Source organism: Haematobia irritans, chromosome 3 (assembly GCF_050003625.1).
Source record: "Haematobia irritans isolate KBUSLIRL chromosome 3, ASM5000362v1, whole genome shotgun sequence".
In the NCBI taxonomy this organism is placed as follows: Eukaryota; Metazoa; Arthropoda; class Insecta; order Diptera; family Muscidae; genus Haematobia; species Haematobia irritans.
In genome coordinates, this window is record NC_134399.1 from 190,283,813 (window position 1) to 190,307,684 (window position 23,872).

The window sequence follows — 23,872 nt, forward strand, 5'->3', positions numbered from 1 at the left end:
AAAATTAGTTATTTGGTAACATTAGGTTAACAATATTGGAAATTATAGGGTAGTGGTTAACAGTTATCTCTTACAATAATGACCAAAAATTTGGTAAAATGTAATTCAATAATAAAAACAAGTAAGGAAAGTCTAAAGTCGGGCGGGACCGACTATATTATACCCTGCAACACTTTGTAGATCTAAAATTTCGATACCATATCACATCCGTCAAATGGGTTGGGGGCTATATATAAAGGTTTGTCCCAAATACATACATTTAAATATCACTCGATCTGGACGGAATTTGATAGACTTCTACAAAATCTATAGACTCAAAATTTAAGTCGGTTAATGCACTAGGGTGTAACACAATGTTAGTAAAAAAATATGGGAAACATTTAAATCTGAAGCAATTTTAAGGAAACTTCGCAAAAGTTTATTTATGATTTATCGCTCGATATATATGTATTAGAAGTTAAGGAAAATTAGAGTCATTTTTACAACTTTTCGACTAAGCAGTGGCGATTTTACAAGGAAAATGTTGGTATTTTGACCATTTTTGTCGAAATCAGAAAAACATATATATGGGAGCTATACCGAAATCTGAACCGATTTCAACCAAATTTGGCACGCATAGCTACAATGCTAATTCTACTCCCTGTGCAAAATTTCAACTAAATCTGAGTAACACATTGGCCTTTGTGGTCATATGAGTGTAAATCGGGCGAAAGCTATATATGAGAGCTATATATAAATCTGAACCGATTTCAAATCAAATTTGGCACGCATAGCAACAATGCTAAATCTACTCCCTGTGCAAAATTTCAACCAAATTGGGCAAAAACTCTGGCTATTAGAACCATATTAGTCCACATCAGGCGAAAGATATATATGGGAGATATATCTAAATCTGAACCGATTTCAATCAAATTTTGCACACTTAACTGCACTACTAATTGTGCTCCTAGTGCAAAATTTCAAACAAATTGGGCCAAAAATCTGGCTTCTAGGACCATAAAATTCCATATCGGGCGAAAGATATATATCGGAGCTATATCTAAATCTGAATCGATTTCAACCAAATTTGGCACGCATAGCTACAATGCTAAATCTACTCCCTGTGCAAAATGTCGACCAAATTGGGCCAATACTCTTCCTTTTAGGACCATATTAGTCCATATCGGGCGAAAGATATATATGGGAGCTATATCTAAATCTGAACCGATTTCAATCGAATTTTGCACACTTGTCTATACTACTAATTGTACTCCTAGTGCAAAATTTCAACCAAATTGGGCCAAACCTCTGGCTTCTGGGGCCATATAAGTCCATATCGAGCGAAAGATATATATGGCAGCTATATCTAAATCTGAACCGATTTCAATAAAAGTTTGCCCACTTGACTATACGACTAAGTGTTATGTTTGTACAAAATTTCAAGCAAATCGGTATAAAACTCTGACTGCTAGGTCCATATTAGTGCATATCAGGCGAAAGATATATATGGGAGCTATATCTAAATCTGAACCGATTTCTTCCAAAACCAATAGAGTTCTATTCTGACCCAAATTAGGAACATGTGCCAAATTTGAAGGCGATTGGACTTAAATTGCGAGCTAGACTTTGATCACAAAAATGTGTTCACAGACAGACGGACGGACGGACAGACGGACATGGTTATATCGACTCAGGGACCCACCCTGAGCATTATTGCCAAAGACACCATGTGTCTATCTCGTCTCCTTCTGGGTGTTACAAACATATGCACTAACAGTATATAAACAGTTACACTGCCTTAGTTTTTATTGTCTGGTACACGCAAAAAAAAATTCTTTCCTCCCAAACGAAATTTTAGACAAACAAAGTTCGTTTCTCCGCTTTTCGCTGTAAGGAAGTGTATTTGGAAGAAAAGTATATACTTTTTGTGATAAACGTTTATTCTTTTCCAGGATGTAAAAACAATTTCATAAAGACAAACTCAAAAAAAAACATTATTTTCTTGCTAATTTCATTTTCCCTCACATCTTTCTCACATCCACGAGGTTTTTAGTTCTTAACACCTTTTCCTGTAATACCAACAATGTAGAAGAAATTATACGATTTTATAAATTTTTTTACCTTTCGCCTGGACGGAGAATCGAACCGCGGACCATGCACTTTGTAAGCCAACACACTAACCACTGAGCTATGTACCTGTTACACACAAAAAAATAACTGGAAATAAATATTAACAACTTTATTTGTATGTAAAATCTGCTGATGATCAACAAATTTGTCTATTGAATATCAGGCATTTGTTGTTGAAATGTGTTTGTAGATGCTTGACAGAGGAAATAATAGAAATATTCTGAATTTTCAAAAATTATTTTGTTGCGAAAATAGTTGACTGCTATCGATATGAAAACAAAAATACAAGACTGGTTACGCGCACATCGAGAACATGTACGAAAGCTAAAAGAAGTATGCGAAGAATACCGTTAGAACAAAATGAGTATGAGCACATGCACGTGTATGATAGCAAGCAAAGAGCTGTCTGTGAAAAATTTATATTTTTCAATTTGGTAATTTCTTAAATGTGTTTGTTGTATGAGATAATTAATAAAACCATATTAATATCGGGATTAGAGTTATTACAATTCTAATTAACTAGAATATATATCACTGGGCAAAAAGTGGTCAAAATTCTTGCTAGACCCTGGACTACTCAAATTTAAAATCGTCATACATTTACGAAACTGAGTATAGGATTTTCGACACAACAATGTTACATGTTCCCCGTCCAAAAATATAATTTTGGTCATATTCCTTCTCTGTGTGTACTTAACAAAATATCTCCACAGTTGTTCCGGCCATTTTGGTTCAATAATTCTGTCAATTTCAATTTAATTTTTTGTCAATACACCAATAAATTTGTTACAGGTCATTGATAGACTTCAACAAACCACATACAAATTTTTTCATTCAAATTCAAAAATATTTGTTGAGGATTAAACGTAACGTTCAACAACAAATATTTTGTACTGTTGGATGCTCAACAAATTACTTACAAATTATGTTATTGAGAACACAAATTATTTGTTGCCTTCTGATGGTAACGATTGCTAACAACCTTTTTGTAAAATTGGTTATTAAAAGTACAAATTAGTTTGTTGCAGGAAAATTAACAAATTTTGTTATTGTTTTTCCAACAAAAGTTATTGGTTTTCAAACTTATTTTTATCTCTGTATGGTCATCAATAGATAAATATCCATTTAAATTATATTTATATAGCATAGCTTGCGGCGCCCACGAACCGAATAAACAAAGTTTATTTAACAAAAACAAACGTTTAGTTTGGCACCGTGGAGCAGTGGTTACTACGTCCGACTTGCATGCCAAGGGTCGTGGGTTCGATCCCTGCTCCGACCAAGGTTTTTTATTTTTGTTTTTTTTTTTTTTTGTTTTTACATATATTCCAGATATGTTCGGAATATTCCGAAAAAATGTTCAATATTACATTGTAGTATATTAAATTTTGAACTGTAAAATGTGTCTTATTAAAGACCTAAAGTCAGAAAAGAACAACGTTTGATATAAACGAAATGGACTGTGTTGTTGTTTCAAAAATAACATTTTTTATTGAAAAAATAAAAATTTTGTAACAAACGAATTTTTTTGGTGATAAAAGTTTAAATTTTTCGAAGCAATTCAAAAAACTCTAACAAAAGAAAAACTTTTTCGGTACACGTATCCCAAACGCTTTTTTTCTTTGCGTGTATGAAGTTTGGGAGAGAGGGTAATGATGTGATTAAAAGCTAGTCATGGAGAGAGTGTAAATCGCCGTTAAAATCCATTACTGTTAAATCGCCGTTAAAGCCATTACTGTTAACTAATAATCCATTATAAAGAATATAAACTTTGGGAAAGTTGCTTTGGGGTATTTCCCATCAAGTTTTAATAAAATTTGAATTAAAGATGTATAAATTTATACTGTTTTTACTGATCTATTTTCGATTTTTTTTGTTTTTGATAGTGATGGAGAGAGAATCCCCTTAGTGTTAATGATGACAATAATGTTGAGAAATGCCTGTAGGAAATTTTCTCTTTTTAATATATTTTAATATTTAAATCAATTTACACTCAAAATAGTAAATCCTATAGAATTGATAACATTATTATGTTTTGAAATTAAAATTATTAAGTTTTCTTGAACCTAAATTTTTTTGCGCACGTTAGTTAAATTAATTAAAAAATGGTAAAAAAAAATTCCACACAAATGAAGAATTTTTCTACAACTGAAAAAAAATAATAATGACGTCTAATGATTTATCGAAAAATATATACTTATCTTTGTGATATCGACTTTTGTTATGCAGTTTCGTTAAAATTTTACAATATTAACCAAAATATTCCTTCTTGTTATTAAAAGAAAGTATTTCATTTAAAAATTGTGCTCTACGACCATATTTCATTAATTGCAGATGTGAAAACTGATATGTAATCTCTCTTCCTTAGACATTCATTCAACCACATCTTAGTCGCGGTACCTTTGACAACCCACAATTCTCATATGACATGTTCAAACGTCTCGAATTCATATCTTCCCGTTGTACTTATTTGCATGTTCCATTTTTAATATAACTAATAAAATTCTATTATTTAAATAAAAAATATGAAGATCATCACCTATCGCTTTAACACCCTTTCGACAATACATTCCTATCACGTAACAGCAGGTTATGTTAGATTTTATTGTCTCCCCCAATGAGTAAATTAAGTGCAAATTTTATTCAAAATATCTGGGGTGTTCGTCTCACTAAATAAACATTTTTGTGTGAATATTTTGAATTTGTATGTACACAAACAAACTTGGAAACAAATGTAAATATCTTTGTCCTGAGCTACTGAACATCAATAGATACGTTTACGGAAGTTAAATAAAAAAAATGAAAAAGTAATGCCAAGGTGAAATTTGAATCATTGAAGTATGAAATATAAAAGAAATAAATATTGTAGGTGAAACAATAAGTACACTTTACACTAATCATTATAAATAATGGAAAATTTTAAAATTTAATTAAAAAAAAATAGTATTAGTTATTAAACAGCGAAAACCCTTAATTCGGTTATATTATTATGGAAAAATTGAAAAAAGTATGGAAAAATTAAAAATTAGTTTATAAATCGGTGAAATCGTTTATTTAAAAAATCAAATTAAATTTCTGTTTTCAAGTTCAATTAGTATAAAATTCAGGAAAAATATTCAGTTAGGCTTTCGCTTTTCCAAATCCGAATTGCCGGGCCTCACGCTTGACACCTGCCATCAGATTTTGTACAGCCACCTTGTCCACCTTCTTCGCCGCAGAAAGCCAGTTTGCCTTGAACTGCTGCTCGGCCTTAGCAGTTTTTTGGTCTTCTTTAGGTTCCGGTTGACAATAGCCCAGTATTTCTCAATTGGGCGGAGCTCTGGCGTGTTGGGAGGGTTCTTGTCCTTGGGAACCACCTGCACGTTGTTGGCGGCGTACCACTCCATGGCCTTTTCACCGTAATGGCAAGATGCCAAATCCGGCCAAAACAGTACGGAACAACCGTGTTTCTTCAGGAAAGGCAGCAGACGTTTATTCAAACACTCTTTCACGTAAATTTCTTGGTTGACAGTCCCGGAAGCTATGAAAATGCTGCTTTTCAAGCCACAGGTACAGATGGCTTGCCAAACCAGATATTTCTTTGCGAACTTTGACAGTTTTATGTGCTTGAAAATATCTGCTACCTTTCCCCTTCCTTTTGCCGTATAAAACTCCTGTCCCGGAAGCTGCTTGTAGTCGGCTTTGACGTAGGTTTCGTCGTCCATAACCACGCAGTCAAACTTCGTCAGCATCGTCGTGTACAGCCTCCGGGATCGCGCTTTGGCCGTCGTATTTTGTTTACCATCGCGATTTGGAGTCACTACCTTCTTGTAAGTCGATAGTCCGGCTCGTTTTTTGGCTCGATGCACGGTTGTAGACGATACACCCAGCTTATTTGCGGCATCTCGGAGAGAGAGGTTAGGGTTTCGCTTGAAACTACCGGCAACTCTCTTTGTCGTCTCAGCGGCTTCCGGTTTTCGATTTCCCCCCGATCCAGACTTCCTGGCTGTCGACAAACTTTCCCCAAACATTTTAATTACATTTGTAACGGTTGCTTTGGCAACTTTTAGCGATTTTGCCAGCTTTGCGTGCGAGTAGCTCGGATTTTAGCAATGCGCGAGCAAAATGTTGATACGCTGCTCTTCTTGCTTGGACGGCATTTTGACAACTGAAGAGTGAATTCCAAAATCAAAATAGGAGCAACATTCTACACACACACACACCTTCAAAATGAGGGGTGTTCAGGTTTTTTAAATGCAAAATTGAAAGAAATACGTCAAGTTTATATTGACCAAATTTTGACCGTATCACCCTTTATAAAAAATCTATTTATTTTATCATCAAAACAATGGTAGAGTGGAATTTATTTTTGTTTTTGATTTTGTTTTAATAGTATTCTATTATTACATATTCTATTTTTATTCACTTTTATGGATACCAATCAAAAGGTCAAACAATCAATTGGAAATTGAACAATCACTTAAATGCATTTCGTGTTGTCTAATTTATTTAACTTATGTCTTTGCGTTTGATTCATTCATATTGGTGTTCCTAGTGTAGAGAAGCTATTTTAATAAAACAAATAAATTAAAACAGTGCTATTTACACTATACAGCAATTGAATAATTATGAAGTTATTTGGGTAATAGCTTAATTGTATTTCATTTTCAGGAAAAATTATAAAAAGATTTTATTTTAGAGAAATAGTTTGTTAATTAGTTTTTTATTTGATTTTTGGTCGACCTTTTTGTTAGAATAATAAATTCATGTTTTTTTCACGACCTCGAGCTTGAAAAAACATGAATTTGAAAAAGTTTTTTTCTGAAATTTTTATTTGTTATAGAGCCATTCTGTTAAATATATTCAAGTTGCAACTCCAGCAGAGTACACCACAAAGCCCAGAACAATTTTAACATCCGCTCACAACGGCAGTATCCAAAATTTTCTATATGTAAAATTGAAGTTGATGTTTATATTTTTTCCCACTACTATGGCATTATGATGATAATTTTTATTTTTGCGGATTTTTTTCTTTAAAAAGTTGTAGTCAACTACTTCAAAGATGCCACCTTATTTCATCATGAAAGCAAGAGTTTTTTCTTATATATTTTTAAAAAGTCTATTAGCATTTTATTAAACTGCTATATTAATATTAACAATATTATTTAAAGTGTTATACTAGTGTTATTATACCCACCACCATAGAATGGTGACGGGGGTATAATAAGTTTGTCATTCCGTTTGTAACACATCGAAATATCGATTTCCGACTATATAAAGTATATATATTCCTGATCAGGGAGAGATTCTAAGACGATATAACGATGTCCGTCTGACTGTCTGTCTGTCTGTTGTAATCACGCTACAGTCTTCAATAATGAAGCAATCGTGCTGAAATTTTGCACAAACTCGTCTTTTGTCTGCAGGCAGGTCAAGTTCGAAGATGGGCTATATCGGTCCAGGTTTTGATATAGTCCCCATATAAATCAACCTTCCGATTTGGGGTCTTGGGCTTATAGAAATCGTAGTTTTTATCCAATTTGCCTGAAATTTGAAATCTAGAGGTATTTTATGACCATAAAGAGGTGTGCTAAAAATGGTGAGTATCGGTCCATGTTTTGGTATAGCCCCCATATATACCGATCTCCCGATTTTACTTCTTGGGCTTATAGAAACCGCAGTTTTTATTCAATTTACCTGAAATTGGAAATCTAGAGGTATTGTAGGACCACAAATACGTGTGCCAAAAATTGTGAGTATCGATCCATGTTTTGGTATGGTCCGCATATAAAACGACCTCCCGATTTGGGGTCTTGGGCTTATAGAAACCGTAGTTTATATCCAATTTGTCTGAAATTGGAAATCTAGAGGTATTTTAGGACCATAAAGAGGTGTGCTGAAAATTGTGAGTATCGGTCCATATTTTAGTATAGCCCCCATAAGAACGATCTCCCAATTTAACTCCTTGGGTTTCTAGAAACCGTAGTTTTTATCTGATTTGCCTGAAATTGTAAATATTCTGGTATTTTAGGCTCACAAAAACGTGTATCGGATTAAGTTTTTATCGGTCCATTTGGTAATGCCTCCATATAGACCGACTTCACTTCTTGAGGGTGTAGAAGGCGCACTGATCATGAAAATTGCTAGAAACTCAATGTAAAATTTCCAGATTTTACTTCTACAGATTTAAGATTTCAAATCAAGACGTTATTTTATAATTTTCTTGCACACTTACAAGAGATGTTAATGATTCCTCTAAAACTCAAACAAAAATGGTTCTTATAAATCCAGAATCTGATATAGTCCTCGTAGGTGAAATCTTTAAATTTATCTTCGGGAAGTGTCCTCAAGCCTGAAGTCCTGAAATTTCAAAGGAAACCCTAATATTTGGTTCATGGTGGTGGGTATTTAAGATTCGGCCCGGCCGAACTTAGTGCTGTATATACTTGTTTTATAATAATTAAGTGTGATTTATGACATAAAGTGAATTAATGAAGAAATTACTTTGTTTATTCAATATAAATGAAATTCGATTTATTCAATGAGAAAACTTGACTTTTATTGTGTTTCATTAGACACTGAATTCTAACCTCAAAAGAATACGGAATGAAATTGCTTTGCATGGAATTATTAATGAGAATATCAATATTTTTTGAAAATATACAATTTATTGTTATGAATTCCTCTATTTGGGAAGCAGCAGTAAGATGTTTTGGCAAGAAAATACTGCCAGGCTGCCTATCCGTTATTCCAAAGGGGATTTCTATTAATAAATCCTGACTGAGTAGTAAAGTCAGGATGTGTTAAGAGAAACCCCCTTTGCAAAGAATTTCTTTAGCATAGACTTAGGAAATACAATCGCGCAGTTATCTTTATATTGAAAGAAGTTAAGCTAATTTGTTATTAGGATTTCATAGAAATCTTGGAGTCTAATAATTATGATATTTCGCGATGGATAAGACTTCAAACATAAATCGTAGCGAAAAAGTGTTTAATTATTAATTCTTTCACACGTTCTTTAGCTTCGGATTAACCTATCAGACAATTTTCCTCAATTTGTCAAAGATTTCTCCCAGCAAATAATTGGTGAAGGCTGAGAACTGTTTCTGTACTTTTACAAGTATCTGCATAGCTTCAGGTGTTAAACTTGAAAATCTCAATGTGCGGAATTTCGCAACGTAAAAGTGTCTATTTTTTATACCCACCACCATAGAATGGTGACGGGGGTATAAGAAGTTTGTCATTCCGTTTGTAACACATCGAAATATCAATTTCCGACTATATAACATAAAGTATATATATATATATATATATATATATATATATATATATATATATATATATATATATATATATATATATATATATATATATATATATATATATATATATATATATATATATATATATATATATATATATATATATATATATATATATATATATATATATATATATATATATATATATTCTTGATCAGGGAGAAATTCTAAGACGAATAAGCATGTCTGTCTTTCTGTCTGTTGTAATTACGCTACAGCCTTCAATAATGGCGCATCGTCCTGGAATTTGGCACAGATTCGTCTTTTGTTTGCGGGCAGGTCAAGTTCGAAGATGGACTATATCGGTCAAAGTTTTGATATAGTCCACATATAAACAGACCACCCGATTTGGGGTATTGGCCTTATAAAAACTGTAGTTTATATCCAATTTGTCTGAAATTGTAAAACCAGAGGTATTTTAGGTCCATCAAAAAGAAAGTCTATTTTCTATCCGATTTGCTTGAAATTGGAAATATAGAGGTATTATAGGACCATAAAGAGGTGCCGAAAATGACGTGTATCGGTTCATGTTTTGATATAACCCCCATATATACCGATCTCCCGATTTTACTTCTTGGGCTTCTAGAATCCGTAGTCTTAATCCAATTTATCTGAAATTTGAAATCTAGAGGTACTCTAGGAACCTAAAGGCGTGTATCGAAAATGGTGAGCACCGGTCCATGTTTTGATATAGCCACCATATAGACCGATCTCCCGATTTTACTTCTTGGTCTTATAGAATCCGTAATTTTTACCCAATTTGCCTGAAATTGGAAATCTAGAGGTATTCTAGGAAAACAAAGAGATGTGCCGAAAATGGTGATTATCAGACCATGTCTTGATATAGCCCCCATATAAACTGATCTCCCGATTTTACTTCTTGGGCTTTTAGGATATGTAGTTTTTATCAAATTTGCCTGAAATTGGAAATGTAGAGTTATTCTACTCTAGGAAAATAAAGAGATGTGCCGAAAATGGCGATTATCGGACCATGTCTTGATATATCCCCCATATAAACTGATCTCCCGATTTTACTTCTTGGGCTTCTAAAATCCGTAGTTTTTATCTAATTTGCTTGAAATTGAAAATCTAGAGGTATTCTAGGACCATAAAGAGGTGTGCCGAATATATTGAGTATCGGTACAGTTTTTTGATATAGCCCCCTTATAAACCGGCCCTCCGATTTGGGGTCTAGATTCTAGAATGTGCTGAATACTGTGTGCATTCTTCCATGTTTTGGTATAGTTCCCATTACACCGAACTCCCGATTAAACTCCTAGGATTTCTAGAAATTGTAGTTTTTATCCGATTTGCCACAAATTGAAAATATACTGGCATTTTAGACCCATAGCAAAGTGTATTTTTTAGTTTTATCGGTCCATTTGGTAAGGCCTTCATGGGAGGCACCGTGGTGCAATGGTTAGCTTGCCCGCCTTGCATATACAAGGTCGTGGGTTCGATTCCTGCTACGACCGAACACCAAAAAGTTTTTCAGCGGTGGATTATCCCACCTCAGCAATGCTGGTGACATTTCTGAGGGTTTCAAAGCTTCTCTAAGTGGTTTCACTGGAATGTGGAACGCCGTTCGGACTCGGCTATAAAAAGGAGGTCCCTTGTCATTGAGCTTAACATGGAATCGGGCAGCACTCAGTGATAAGAGAGAAGTTCACCACTGTGGTATCACAATGGACTGAATAGTCTAAGTGAGCCTGATACATCGGGCTGCCACATAACCTAACCCAACCTAAGGCCTTCATATAGACCGATTTCACTTATTCACTTGATGAGGGTATAGAAGGCGCACAGATCTGCTGGGGAAAATATCTGTCATCAAACCCCCCTGAAATTTTCAAAGGAAACTATTATATTTGATTCATGGTGGTGGGTATTTAAGATTCGGCCCAGCCGAACTTACTACAGTATGTACTTGTTTTTTCTTCTTTTTGGTATTAGTTTCGGCTTAACCTAACATACTGTGTAGCTAATATATTAGCCATGCTAATAATTTAGCTCTAGGTAATGCTACGGCAAGTAGTTTCCCCATAAAACATGTCCTTGCAAAAATAAGCAAGATTTTCATATAACAGTAATTTGTGTTCAAATTTGAAATAGAACCAAGATTTTCATAAAAAAATATATATCACAAAAAATCAATCAAAAAAAAAATAATAGTATCAATTAATTTTTAATTGACTTTCAATTAATTTTTAATTGATACTATAATTTCTGTGATTGAAGACATTTGAATTAATAACTAATTGGATCAATTAATTTCGTGATTGAAGACAAAAAATATTTTTTTTGTGTGTAATTACTAATAACTTTAATCAGATGAGTAATATAGGAATAATAAATTTCCCCTGCAATAGTTTTAGATCTTTAATTTCCCTAAACTATTTTTGGAACCTTAAACGTGATGGTTACAATGAAAAATATGCATCACAACTAAAGGAAATATGTACAAAAACTTCGCCGGACATTTCAAGTTCAGGGCTACAGGAATAAACAAAATACATATGTGTTCTTTTATTTTTAAATTTTATTTCAATCTCATCCTATGAAGGCCCAAATACAAACAAACAGAAAAGCAAACGAATGGGGCATAGTTTACTTGTACTATGGTCCCAGTTTGTTTGGAAGATCAGTGCATTTTCAATTTTCCCATTCCAACAAATGATTTCCCAGAATTCTAATTTTAAAGGTCCACAAGTAGTCGTCAAGTCTTTAGAAAAGGGGAGCACAACTTGAATTAATTGATGAAAGACCACAGAACGCCAGCAACTTCTGGAACAGTGCCTTTCAGTTCAGTATGTCTTTTAAAGTTTATTGCCCTCAATTGCGTGGACTTGTCGGTCGTCATCTCTAAGTGTCTACTCTGGGTTTCAATTTCTTTTCTTCATCCAATTTATTCACCACACAATTTCGCATCATTGTGTTTTTTTCTTCTAACTAAACGAAGTGAAGTAATGCATTTATGAAGTCCCATGCATAATATTTTTTTTTTATATTTATTGATTTATAAGAAATATTTGAGCTGGTCCACAGTTTTTTAGCTGGTCCACATAGCATTTATTGTAGTTAAATTGGCATTAATTGAGTTCAATGCACATCTTGCAAGAATTCTTTTGGTTGGTGTAGATTGTGTAGAGATTTCTTTGGATCATTTGAAAATTGTAATACATAAAGAAACGATTTTTTCCCTATCTGTTGTACATAATTTTTCTAAAGAATTTGTCAATAGTAGATTTTTTTATTCGCTATAGGAATATAAGAAAATCTGAAAGAATGTTAAAAAGGCAGCAAATATGTTATCATATAAAAATTTAATCGCTTCCAAATAGATTTTTCTTAACAATTAATAAATTTCTTTAAAAAAAAAAACCTCTGGACTAATTTATTTTATTTTTCTTTGTTCTCTTTTCAGCTGATATGAATTCTCGCCAACTAACAAGATTTTTAAACATTTCCCGAAAATACAAGTGATTTCTTTTCCTTTCATTTTCATCTTCTCCAACACCCCCCTCATCCTTTAATCCTATATTTGGTCTTATACAAACTGTAACAAAATTCATTTCAAACTGCCGCGCTCAACGCCACCTCAACCGCCACCATGTATAAGTTATTGGTTGGATTAAAGAGCTATCTAAAATGGCAGGACATTCAAACGGATAACACAATTTTTCGTTTGCATAATTCATTTACCACAGTCCTGCTATTGACCTGCAGTCTTATTATCACTGCCACCCAATATGTGGGCAATCCCATTAGTTGTATAGTCAATGGTATACCCACACATGTGGTAAACACTTTCTGTTGGATCCATAGTACATTTACTATGCCGGATGCTTTTCGGAGACAGGTATGTTCGATTTACCATATATTCAATTGAAATATTTTTTAAATAAATATATGAAATAAGTGATATTGAAAACAAATAATGGTACTGTGAAAATATCTTCTTAAAGTAAAACGATCCTCGAATTCATGAGGACTATACTGAAAGAAGGATTTTCATGCCTACACCCTCAAAAAAAATCGCTTCTTTAACATATGTTCCAAACATTGTTGGATACTGCCGAAACATTAATATGTTTGTTTTATGTGAACATATTATATGTTTGGAAGCATTTTGAGCCCAAAAATAGTATATGCTTGGAAGAATTTTTCCCAAAGACGATTGTGCTCATTGCCTAACATACTCGTAATTCTCACTTTCACGAAATATTTTAGTTCTTGCCACTTTTTTCTGTAATACAAATATGTTAATGTTGAAGAAATTATTCACTTTTATAATTTTTTTAAATTTTACCTTTCGCCTGCACGGAGAATCGAACCAAGGACCATACAGTTTGTAAGCCAAGACACTATCCACTGGGCTACGTAGCTGTTATAGTCACCAGTAGATAATTATCGTTATAAGTTACATTTATATAGCATAGTTTGAAGCGCCCACGAGCCCATGAAAACATAACATTATTTAACAGAAACATAAATTTGTTTGTCACGTGGAGCAGTGGTTAGCATGTCTGCCTTGCATGCAAAGGGTCGTGGGTTCAATCCCTGCTCCGACCGAACACTTTTTTTTTTAATTTACACATTTAAATATATACTATATTAAATTTTATAATGAAACTTCGAAATGTGGGTTATTAAAGATTTATAGTCAGTAACAGTGCTCGATGTAAACGAAATTGACTGATTTTTGGGTAAAATTTTATTTTTTTATTGCAAAAATAACAATTTTGTAACAAAAAACTGTTTTTGGTACAAAACTTTAAAATTTGGAAGGGATTCAAAAACTCTAACAAAAGAAGAACATACATAAATAATTTTATAATATAAACATAAATTTATTTAGGCGTGAGCAGTTTTTTAGTAGCATTTAACACCATCGCTCTAAAATGCCTTTTATTTTTCTTTAATAATTAATTTTAAAGAAAATAAACTTTTTAAATTGTTTTAGCTGCAAAACTCGAACTTAATGCCCGCTTTTATATTTGAAGGTGTCCGTCAACTCCTCGTGGACTACTTATTAATAAAGAGGAACTAAACTTTGTTTTTATACATTTTACTGTGTAATTTTTTACTATTTCCTCCTTATTTCATTTTACTGTCCCAACTCTAAAAAGTATAGTATAGTGCCCTTTCGTTATTTTTATGAAGACCCCTGATTTCTTTTAACGAACCAAGAAAAAAAATTGTGCCCATAATGCCAAAATGATAAACAAAGCACATGTCCACACCTACATAAAATGCTGCTCTCAAGGCGAAAACATATGCTGTTTGTTTTTCAAATGTCTATTCTCTTGGTTCCGAATGTCTATTCTGTTTATTCAAATTAAATAATATTTAGACTTAGGCATATCAAATTTTTGGCCTTATGATAAAACAGTTTTCCGAAACAACATACAAGCGGTTTTACAGAAATTGTTCTCTTTTGATTCTTTCGCTGTGTTATGTTGATATCTTTCGTCAACTCTCCCGGTTTCCATCTCTATTTCTTTCTCTATACTCTCTCTGTCGCTTTGAATAAAATATCACAACATATGTATGTTTAGTCGAAATTTGTAAATTTATATATGTTTGCATTCACACATATGATTTTTATGAAACATTCATGCCCCATACATAATATATTCTAACATATTAACATAGATGTCCCAAACATTTAGTGTTAGTTTAGGAACATTACATGTTTGCACTTAAATATGTTGTGTTTTAAAATTGTGCCCGAAACACATTTTGTTTATATCGGAACATATGAGAAACATATTTTTCTAACAGTGTAGGGAATGAAATTTTAAACATGCGTGTTTTTTTTTCAATAACTTAAAGAAAATACCTTAAAAAAAGAGGAATTATTTATATCTGAAATTTCGTTCCGGAGGAAAGTATTTTTTCTTTCGGTGTATATGTAACCGATTTTATTTTATCTTGAAGAAAATGCCATAACGACGAGAAGAAACTAACCTTTGACTTATTAATATTGAATCTTTACACACAAACAAATAATATGTTCCTCGGTAAACAATTTAAAAACTAGAACCCTATTCATGACAATCGTTTGTCTCAAACGAATTTTTGAAGTAACAACAACTTTATGGAATAAAACGCAACATTATGACATTTCTTTTATGTGTTTGGAAGCATTTTGACCACAATCAAGTAATATAATATTTGGCAACTTGACCTCCCAACGACTTTTTTCTTACTCAAACAAAGTAAAACAAGCATCACTGCTTGAGAAATTACATACAAAGAATGCTGAACATTTTTAGAGACATTGTTATGTTTTTTGTACAAATTGTACAAATACAGACAAATATTCATTATGTTTGAGTTCTTTTCCCTACCAAAAACAAATATGGTTACGTACGTTCAGATCCAAACTTATATGAACTATATCAGTTGTTTGTCACTATAATATTATATTCCAACATACCCCCTAATGACATAAATTACTTTTTAAATATAATTGGGTTATACATAAAGATATTATAATTGTAATTATGTTAGAAACTTCTGCAACAGACATGTTATTTTTAACAACAAAACAAGTGAGTAAAGTAGAAAGTCGGGCGGGGCCGACTATATCATACCCTACACCACCCCTACTAAATTAGTAAACATTGTTTGTGGGGTATCATTGGTACAGGTTTGGGGAAAACCCGCATTTGCATATTTAAGAATGGGTACATGGTTATGGGAGTTTTATCACAATCTGAACAGAAATGTCTGATACTAGGAGCTATATAGTCTGAACCTACAGAGTTAGTAAAAAAGAAGACATCGCTCAATTAGTGTGGTAATAAATCCAAATTTCCGAAAATAGAGCAATAGATTTATGTAAGAGCTACATGTAAGTCTAAATATATCGGCTAATACATGTACATTTGAAATTTGAGCAACATTGGTTAATAAATAAGAGTATTATGGCAAAATTTGGGAAAATCAATCGATGCCTATATATGGGAGCTACTATATCTATATCTAAATCTGAACTGATTTTGATGATATTTTCCAGATTTGGTTGATACCACAGAAGGTTAGCTTGTGCTAAATTAGAGTAAGATCGGGTACTAAATAAGGCTATTATGGTCAGAAATAAAGTTAAAAGGAGTACATTTTTTCAAAACCGGACGATGCATATATATGGAAGCTATATCTAAATCTGAACCGATTTGGATTATATTTTGTAGGTTTTGTTGATATTACAGGAGATTACTTTGTGCTAAATTTGCGTAATATCGGTTAATAAATGAGACCACTATGGTCAAAAATAAGGTTATACGAGGCAAAATTTTGAAAATCGGGCGCTACATATATATGGGAGCTATATCTACATCTGAACCGATTTGGATGATATTTTGCACATGTAGTCAGTACTATAGAACATTACAGTAAGCCAAATTTGAGTGAGATCGGTTGATAAATAAGGTTTTATGGCCAAATTTGTGAAAATCGGGCGATACATATATATGGGAGCTATGGCCAAATCTGAACCGATTTCGATGATTTTGTGCATATATAGTAAGTGCTTTAGAAAATTAAATTTGACCAACTTTGAGACAGATCGGTTGATAAATAAGGGACTTATGGCCAAATTTGGGAAAATCGGGCGATACACATATATGGGAGCTATAGCCAAATCTGAACCGATTTCGATGAAATTTGAAAATCGGGCGATACATATATATGGGAGCTATAGCCAAATCTGAACCGATTTCGATGATTTTGTGCATATATAGTAAGTGCTTTAGAAAATTAAATTTGGCCAACTTTGAGACAGATCGGTTGATAAATAAGGGACTTATGGCCAAATTTGGGAAAATCGGGCGATACATATATATGGGAGATATAGCCAAATCTGAACCGATTTCGATGAAATTTGGCACACTTAAACGGTGGTCAATTGGATTACTTTGTGGCAATTTTGACTCCGATCGATTAGTAACTGAACGAAATCTGACCCCATTTGTCGAAATCGGGCGATACATATATATAGGAGCTATATCTAAATTTGATCCGATTTCTTCCAAATTCAATATCGCTTGTCTCTGTACCAAAAAACCGCCACATATCAAATTTCATCAAAATCGGTTAATAATTGCGGCCGGAATCCTGCGAACAATAAATACATGGACGGACGGACCCCAAGGGCTAGATCGACTCAGGAGATGATTCTGAGTCGATCGGTATATATTTAATGGGGTCTAAAATCAATATTTCTGGTAGGCACATTTTTTGGCAGATCAAACTTATTATACCCTGACCACTATGTAGTTTAGGGTATAAAAAGCATTTTTTTTTCGTGTACGACCACTGTTATTGTTGTCACTTTTAGTGCCAAAATTGTCACTTTTTACAATTATATCTTTGTGCCACTCCATACCATACAGTGTGACTGATATGAAATCCAACAAATTAAATCATGATACTTTCTTTAATTTATTTTTAATTTTAAAATTTCGAAAACACAAACATCAAATTTTATTTTCAGGTGACTTCTTAAACCTGATCATTTTGTTTGTTCACAAACTGCTCAATTGGGAATGACTTTTCATTGGAGAAAAACATTCGTTAACTGGGCAATTTCGTGTCAGTTACCAAATATGTTAGTCTGCACTGAAAAACATATTGTCGTGAGGTCAAAGATTTCATGTCTTTAAAATACGAATGCAAATTTTGCTTAGAACAGAAGAGGCATTTCTCTAATATAAAGTTTTTTTCCTTGTCCAAAAGCCGATACACTTTTCAGTGAAGTCGTATTGTCCTTATAATTAAGTGATTTCACGTAAAAATGGGTATCATAACATGAAAGAAAAAATGTTTGGGCTAAGGTCAACTTGACTTTAATAATTCAGTAAAATTCTTTTCTTTAAATTTGTTGTCCTTTTGCATCTTGACTACAAAGTAAAAAATTGTTCAAATATAGGACATGTTTTTCAACACTTTATTTTAAAGACGTTTTTTACTTGAAACATAGCATAATTTCTACTGGTAGTCGAGTCTTAATTTGGAAAATAAAGTTGTCGTTAACTCGTTTTTAAAGGACTTTGATACCATATGAAGAAAAACAGCTGAAAAAACGAAAAATTAAAATTTGCTTCATAGAAGCAAGTACATAAAACCCAAATTTAAAAGAGAATAGTGTCTTAAAAGTATGCTTACTTGTATTCTCCGCTTCTTTGGCTCGGAAACAATACCACAATTTTTAAAGTAAAAGCAAACCGGGCATGCTTTTTTTTCAGTGTGGCTCTTTTCACTCTAATTTTGTTTGTGTGCATCGGTTATTCAATATGTGTTGCATCTCTTCAGCTCACGAGAGAGTTTTCTACCACTGCAGCGTACACTCAAAAAAATGTTTACTTGGTTCCATAGATTTTAGCCTTAAGGATCTATGTAGCTTTAAATCTACACTCAAAAAAAGTTTACTTGGATCCACAGATTTTGACCTTCTCCTAAGGATTTGGTATTGATACCGAGCCAAAGATGCGGCTTCTTTAAAATAAATACATTTTTTAGCGACCTATCTGGCCTTCAATATAGGATCAATAAAATTTAATTTTCTTTTCGCTGTATTTTCTATTCACGTACAAACAAATGCCAGTTAAAAAATCCAAATTATAGCGAATACCTCAAAGTAAAAATGTTTTCTTAATTGCAAAAAAAAAACTTTAAAGCAAAGATGCTAAATCCTCAAACTAAATCTAAAATTTTATCCTAAATCTAAAGATTCAATATTTCAGTTAATTTGAGAATGATTTCTTTAAATCAAAAGTGTGTTTCTTTATTTTAAGGAAAATTTTCCTTAGTTCAAAGACATGCGACTTTAACGAAGGGAAGCAAATTTACAAAATTTGTGTCCTAAATTTAATGAAAAAAATTTTTGTAAACGGCCATGCTTTTTTCAGTGTGAAGTTGGTTGCAATTCATATCAGCTATGATTATTGGGGATCATTTAATAAAATTTCATTGATCACTAATTTTATCGTTGTGGACAAAATAAAGCAATAAATAAATTTGTGTGGTCTTTAAAAAATTCTTTATTGACATGTGCTATTCTATATTTTCGAATATTTATAATTCAATTAACAAGCTTCAATGGAATCCAGTTAAATAAAACATAATCTGTCCAACCAAAGCAAAAGTTTCATATTTCATTAAATGTTCAAAACAAAATATTTGGCAAACAAAAGGTAATTTTTGGAAGCTATACATTTTATAAATACCATCATTTTAAATATATATCAATTAAATCAAAATAAAAAGAGAAAAAGGAAATGCTAGTCTCTGATACTAAAAACAAAAGAAATCCATCTTGCAAGTTGAGTTGTAGTCCGCTTTAGTACCAGACGGTACAATCACTAACATATCCAATTACCAATTCTAAGAAAACTTGACAGGAATATATTTTTTTTACCCCTTCGCCGCTCAGCTATGATCATGATGGTGGCTAAATGGTTTGAGCTTCTTAGGATTCTTGAATGTTTATGTTCCCTTTATTTTATTGTAAACGGCAATCATAAGTTCAAAGACAAAAAAACGATATCTCAAATAAACGAACGAAAAAAATAAAACCCTTTACAGTGTTTCCCAAACTTCAGATTGATGAATAGTGTTTTTATATCATTTGAAATATAATTAAATCCAGGGAACGCCTTATTTTGTGAGTAACCAAATCATAGGGCGTTACAGAGTTGTCTGCGCATAAATTAAATTTCTGTGCTGGTTTTTTTTATTTTCATTCCTTTTGGGCTTTCATTTTCAAGTCCCATGGATAGTAAGCTCCATTTACTTCTTTGTGGGGGCCAACTCTTTTTTTTTTTTTTTTGTTTTCATTATAAATTATATGTGCTGGGAGAGTTTATACATTGGTTTAAGTTGGCCAATGGTTTGTTTTATGATCTTTAATAATTCATAAAATGCACTTCATATTCCGTATTTGCACGCCATTCGCCATGCTTTAGAACCCATTTGGTCCAGAGACGTGGTCATAGTATCAAAACGTCCAAGTCCATGATGCACTGGAAATTGCATTCCCAAATTTTTTGTTTAAAATCCCACTCATAAATTGGAAATATTTGCGATACGTCCATGTGATGTCCATGTAGGCTCTAAATATATAGATCACAGATGCTGTATTCATTCAGTATCTAAACGACCCCGACATGAGCTTAAAGTTCAACGGAAATTTTAATTGCATTGCTGTCGTTTTGTTTAAGAGCTGTTGGTCGTTGGCCTATCCCTTCATTGCCTTTAGGTGGGGTAACAAAAATATATTTTTTTAAAAGGTATTTTTGTTCTTATCCAAATGTGCTCTTTATTTTTATTCATGGCGTGACACATATGTTTAAAATTGTTTTGATGGACATTATTGTAGGGTACTTAACGACATGGATGAAGTGATGCATTTGTGGTTTACCGGGGAACAGAGAGTGATATGAGGTCGAGCAAGTAATGACGGTTCATTTTTGTGAGTAACATATTGGAGTTGGAGTAGGATTAGTAAACAAGAACTTAAAAGAATGGTTTCATTCCCCAACTTGAAATCTGGAAGTAGTGCAAATTTAGATCATCCCCAATACATGTCCAAGAGCGTATCATAAGCCAAAGACTATTTCCACGATGGATATGAGAACATCTAAAAAGTGGCTCTAAAACTTGTCATTCGCAAAAAACTTTAGCACAAATAGTGGCAATTAATTTTTTAATTGAATCAATCAATTTTTTAATTGGACCAATTAGTTTTTTAATTTAACTTTCAATTAACTTTTTCATTGATACTATCATTTCTGTGATTGAATACATTTCAAAACTTTTTTGTGTACTATAGAAATTTATTTTAAAACATTTGCATACTTTCAGACGTCGTGTTTTGAAAATCAGGGAAAGTGCTTAGATGGCCAATATTAAGGGGACAAGTTGGGCGGTTTTTACATTTGCCCAGATTATAACAGTATTGAAGGAAATATTTTAGTGTCATATTTTAGGAAATTCTGAACAACTGAACAAGAATTTCATAATTGCCTCGATTATTAACATATACCCTCCACCATAGGATTGGGGTATATTAACTTTGTCATTCCGTTTGTAACACATCGAAATATTCTGGGTCGTGGTGAAATTCTGAGTCGATCTGTGCATGGCCGTCCGTCCGTCTGTTGAAACCACGCTAACTTCCGAACGAAACAAGCTATCGACTTGAAATTTGGCACAAGTAGTTGTTATTGATGTAGGTCGGATGGTAATGGGCCATATCGGTCCACTTTTACGTATAGCCCCCATGTAAAGGGACCCCCAAATGTGGCTTGCGAATCCTCTAAGAAAAGCAAATTTCATCCGATCCGGCTGAAATTTGGTACATGGTGTTAGTATATGGTCTCTAACAACCATGCAAAAATTGGTCCACATCGGTCAATAATTATACATAGCTCCCATATAAACCGATCCCCCGATTTGGCTTGCGGAGCCTCTAAGAGAAGCAAATTTCATCCGATCCGGCTGAAATTTGGTACGTGGTGTTAGTATATGGTCTCTAACAACGATGCAAAAATTGGTCCACATCGGTCAATAATTATATATAGCCCACATATACCCCGATCCCCCGATTTGGCTTACGGAGCCTCTAAGAGAAGCAAATTTCATCCGATCCGGCTGAAATTTGGTACATGCTGTTTGTATATGATCTCTAATGACCATGCAAAAATTGGTCCATGTCGGTCCATAATTATATATAGCCCCCATATAAATTGATCACCAGATTTGACCTTCGGAGCCTCTTGGAAAACCAAAATTAATCTGATTCAGCTGAAATTTGGAACGTGATGTTAATTATGGCGTCAAACACCCATGCATGGTGTTCATATATGGTCTCTAACAACCATGCAAAAATTGGTCCACATCGGTCCATAATTATATATAGCCCCCATATAAACCGATCCCCCGATTTGGCTTGCGGAGCCTCTAAGAAAAGCAAATTTCATCCGATCCGGCTGAAATTTGGTACATGGTGTTAGTATATGGTCTCTAATGACCATGCAAAAATTGGTCCACATCGGTCCATAATTATATATAGCCCTCATATAAACCGATCCCCCGATTTGGCTTGCGGAGCATCTAAGAGAAGCAAAGTTCGTCCGAAATTTGGTACATGGTGTTAGAATATGGTCTCTAACAACCATGCAAAAATTGGTCCACATCGGTCCATAATTATATATAGCCCCCATATAAACCGATCCGCCGATTTGGCTTGCGGAGCATCTAAGAGAAGCAAATTTCATCCGAAATTTGGTACATGGAGTTAGTATATGGTCTCAAACAACTATGCAAAAATTGGTCCACATCGGTCAATAATTATATATAGCCCACATATAAACCGATCCCCCGATTTGGCTTGCGGAGCCTCTAAGAGAAGCAAATTTCATCCGATCCGGCTGAAATTTGGTACATGGTGTTAGTATATGGTCTCTAATGACCATGCAGAAATTGGTCCACATCGGTCCATAATTATATATAGCCCCCATATAAACTGATCACCAGATTTGACCTTCGGAGCCTCTTGGAAGACCAAAATTAATTTGATTCAGATGAAATTTGGAACGTGGTGTTATTATATATCGCCTCAAACACCCATGCAAAAATTGGTCGAAATCGGTCCATAATTATATATAGCCCCCATATAAACCGATCCCTAGATTTGACCTTCGGTGCCTTTTGGAGAAGCAAAATTCATCCGATTTGGTTGAAATTTGGTACATTTAACAACCATGCCAAAAGTGATCCATATCAGTCCATAATCATATATAGCCCCCATATAAACCGATCCCGAGATTTAGTTTTGGAGCCTCTTGGAGGAGCAAATTCCGTCCGAGTCATTGTGCTAGTATATGGCCGTTAACAACTATGCCTAACTAAGTCCATATCGGTGTATAGTTATATATAGCCCTCAGATAAATCGATCCCCAATCACACAAAAATTGGTCCATATCAAGTTCATAATTCTATATAGCCCCGATATAAGCGACCCCCATATTTCAATTCTGGCTCTCTACGTACCGTGCAAAAGTTCATATCGATTCGGAATTATTTGTAGATTTACCTATACATACCTTTTTGTCTAATATATACCACGTATGGACAAACTTACAATTTAGAAGATGATGTTAAGAATTTTTAAGTATTAAACAACCCAAGTAATTCGATTGTGGATGACAGTCTTTCGTAGAAGTTTCTACGCAATCCATGGTGGAGGGTCCTGGCCTGGCCGAACTTACGGCCGTATATACTTGTTTTTATTTTCTAAATCTTATTTTTCAATTTTTTTCAGGTTGGTCGCGAGGTAGCACATCCTGGTGTAGCAAATGATTTCGATGACGAGGATGCCAAAAAGTATTATACATACTATCAGTGGGTCTGTTTTGTACTCTTCTTTCAGGTAAGATTCATGACTAAAACGCCAA

The 23,872-nt window shown here is 33.5% G+C and overlaps 1 protein-coding gene across 2 annotated transcripts in view; it reads left to right on the forward strand.

Annotated features, from left to right (window-relative positions):
- The window catches only part of ogre (optic ganglion reduced), a 91,083-nt gene that overhangs the window by 53,791 nt on the left and 13,420 nt on the right, over positions 1-23,872 (forward strand). For both annotated transcript variants that reach the window (XM_075300825.1, XM_075300824.1), the window contains exons 2-3: positions 12,835-13,269; positions 23,740-23,847. In XM_075300825.1, the coding sequence (XP_075156940.1) occupies positions 13,021-13,269; positions 23,740-23,847 (357 nt within the window). In that variant the 5' untranslated portion in view covers positions 12,835-13,020. The remainder of the gene's footprint in view (positions 1-12,834; positions 13,270-23,739; positions 23,848-23,872) is intronic.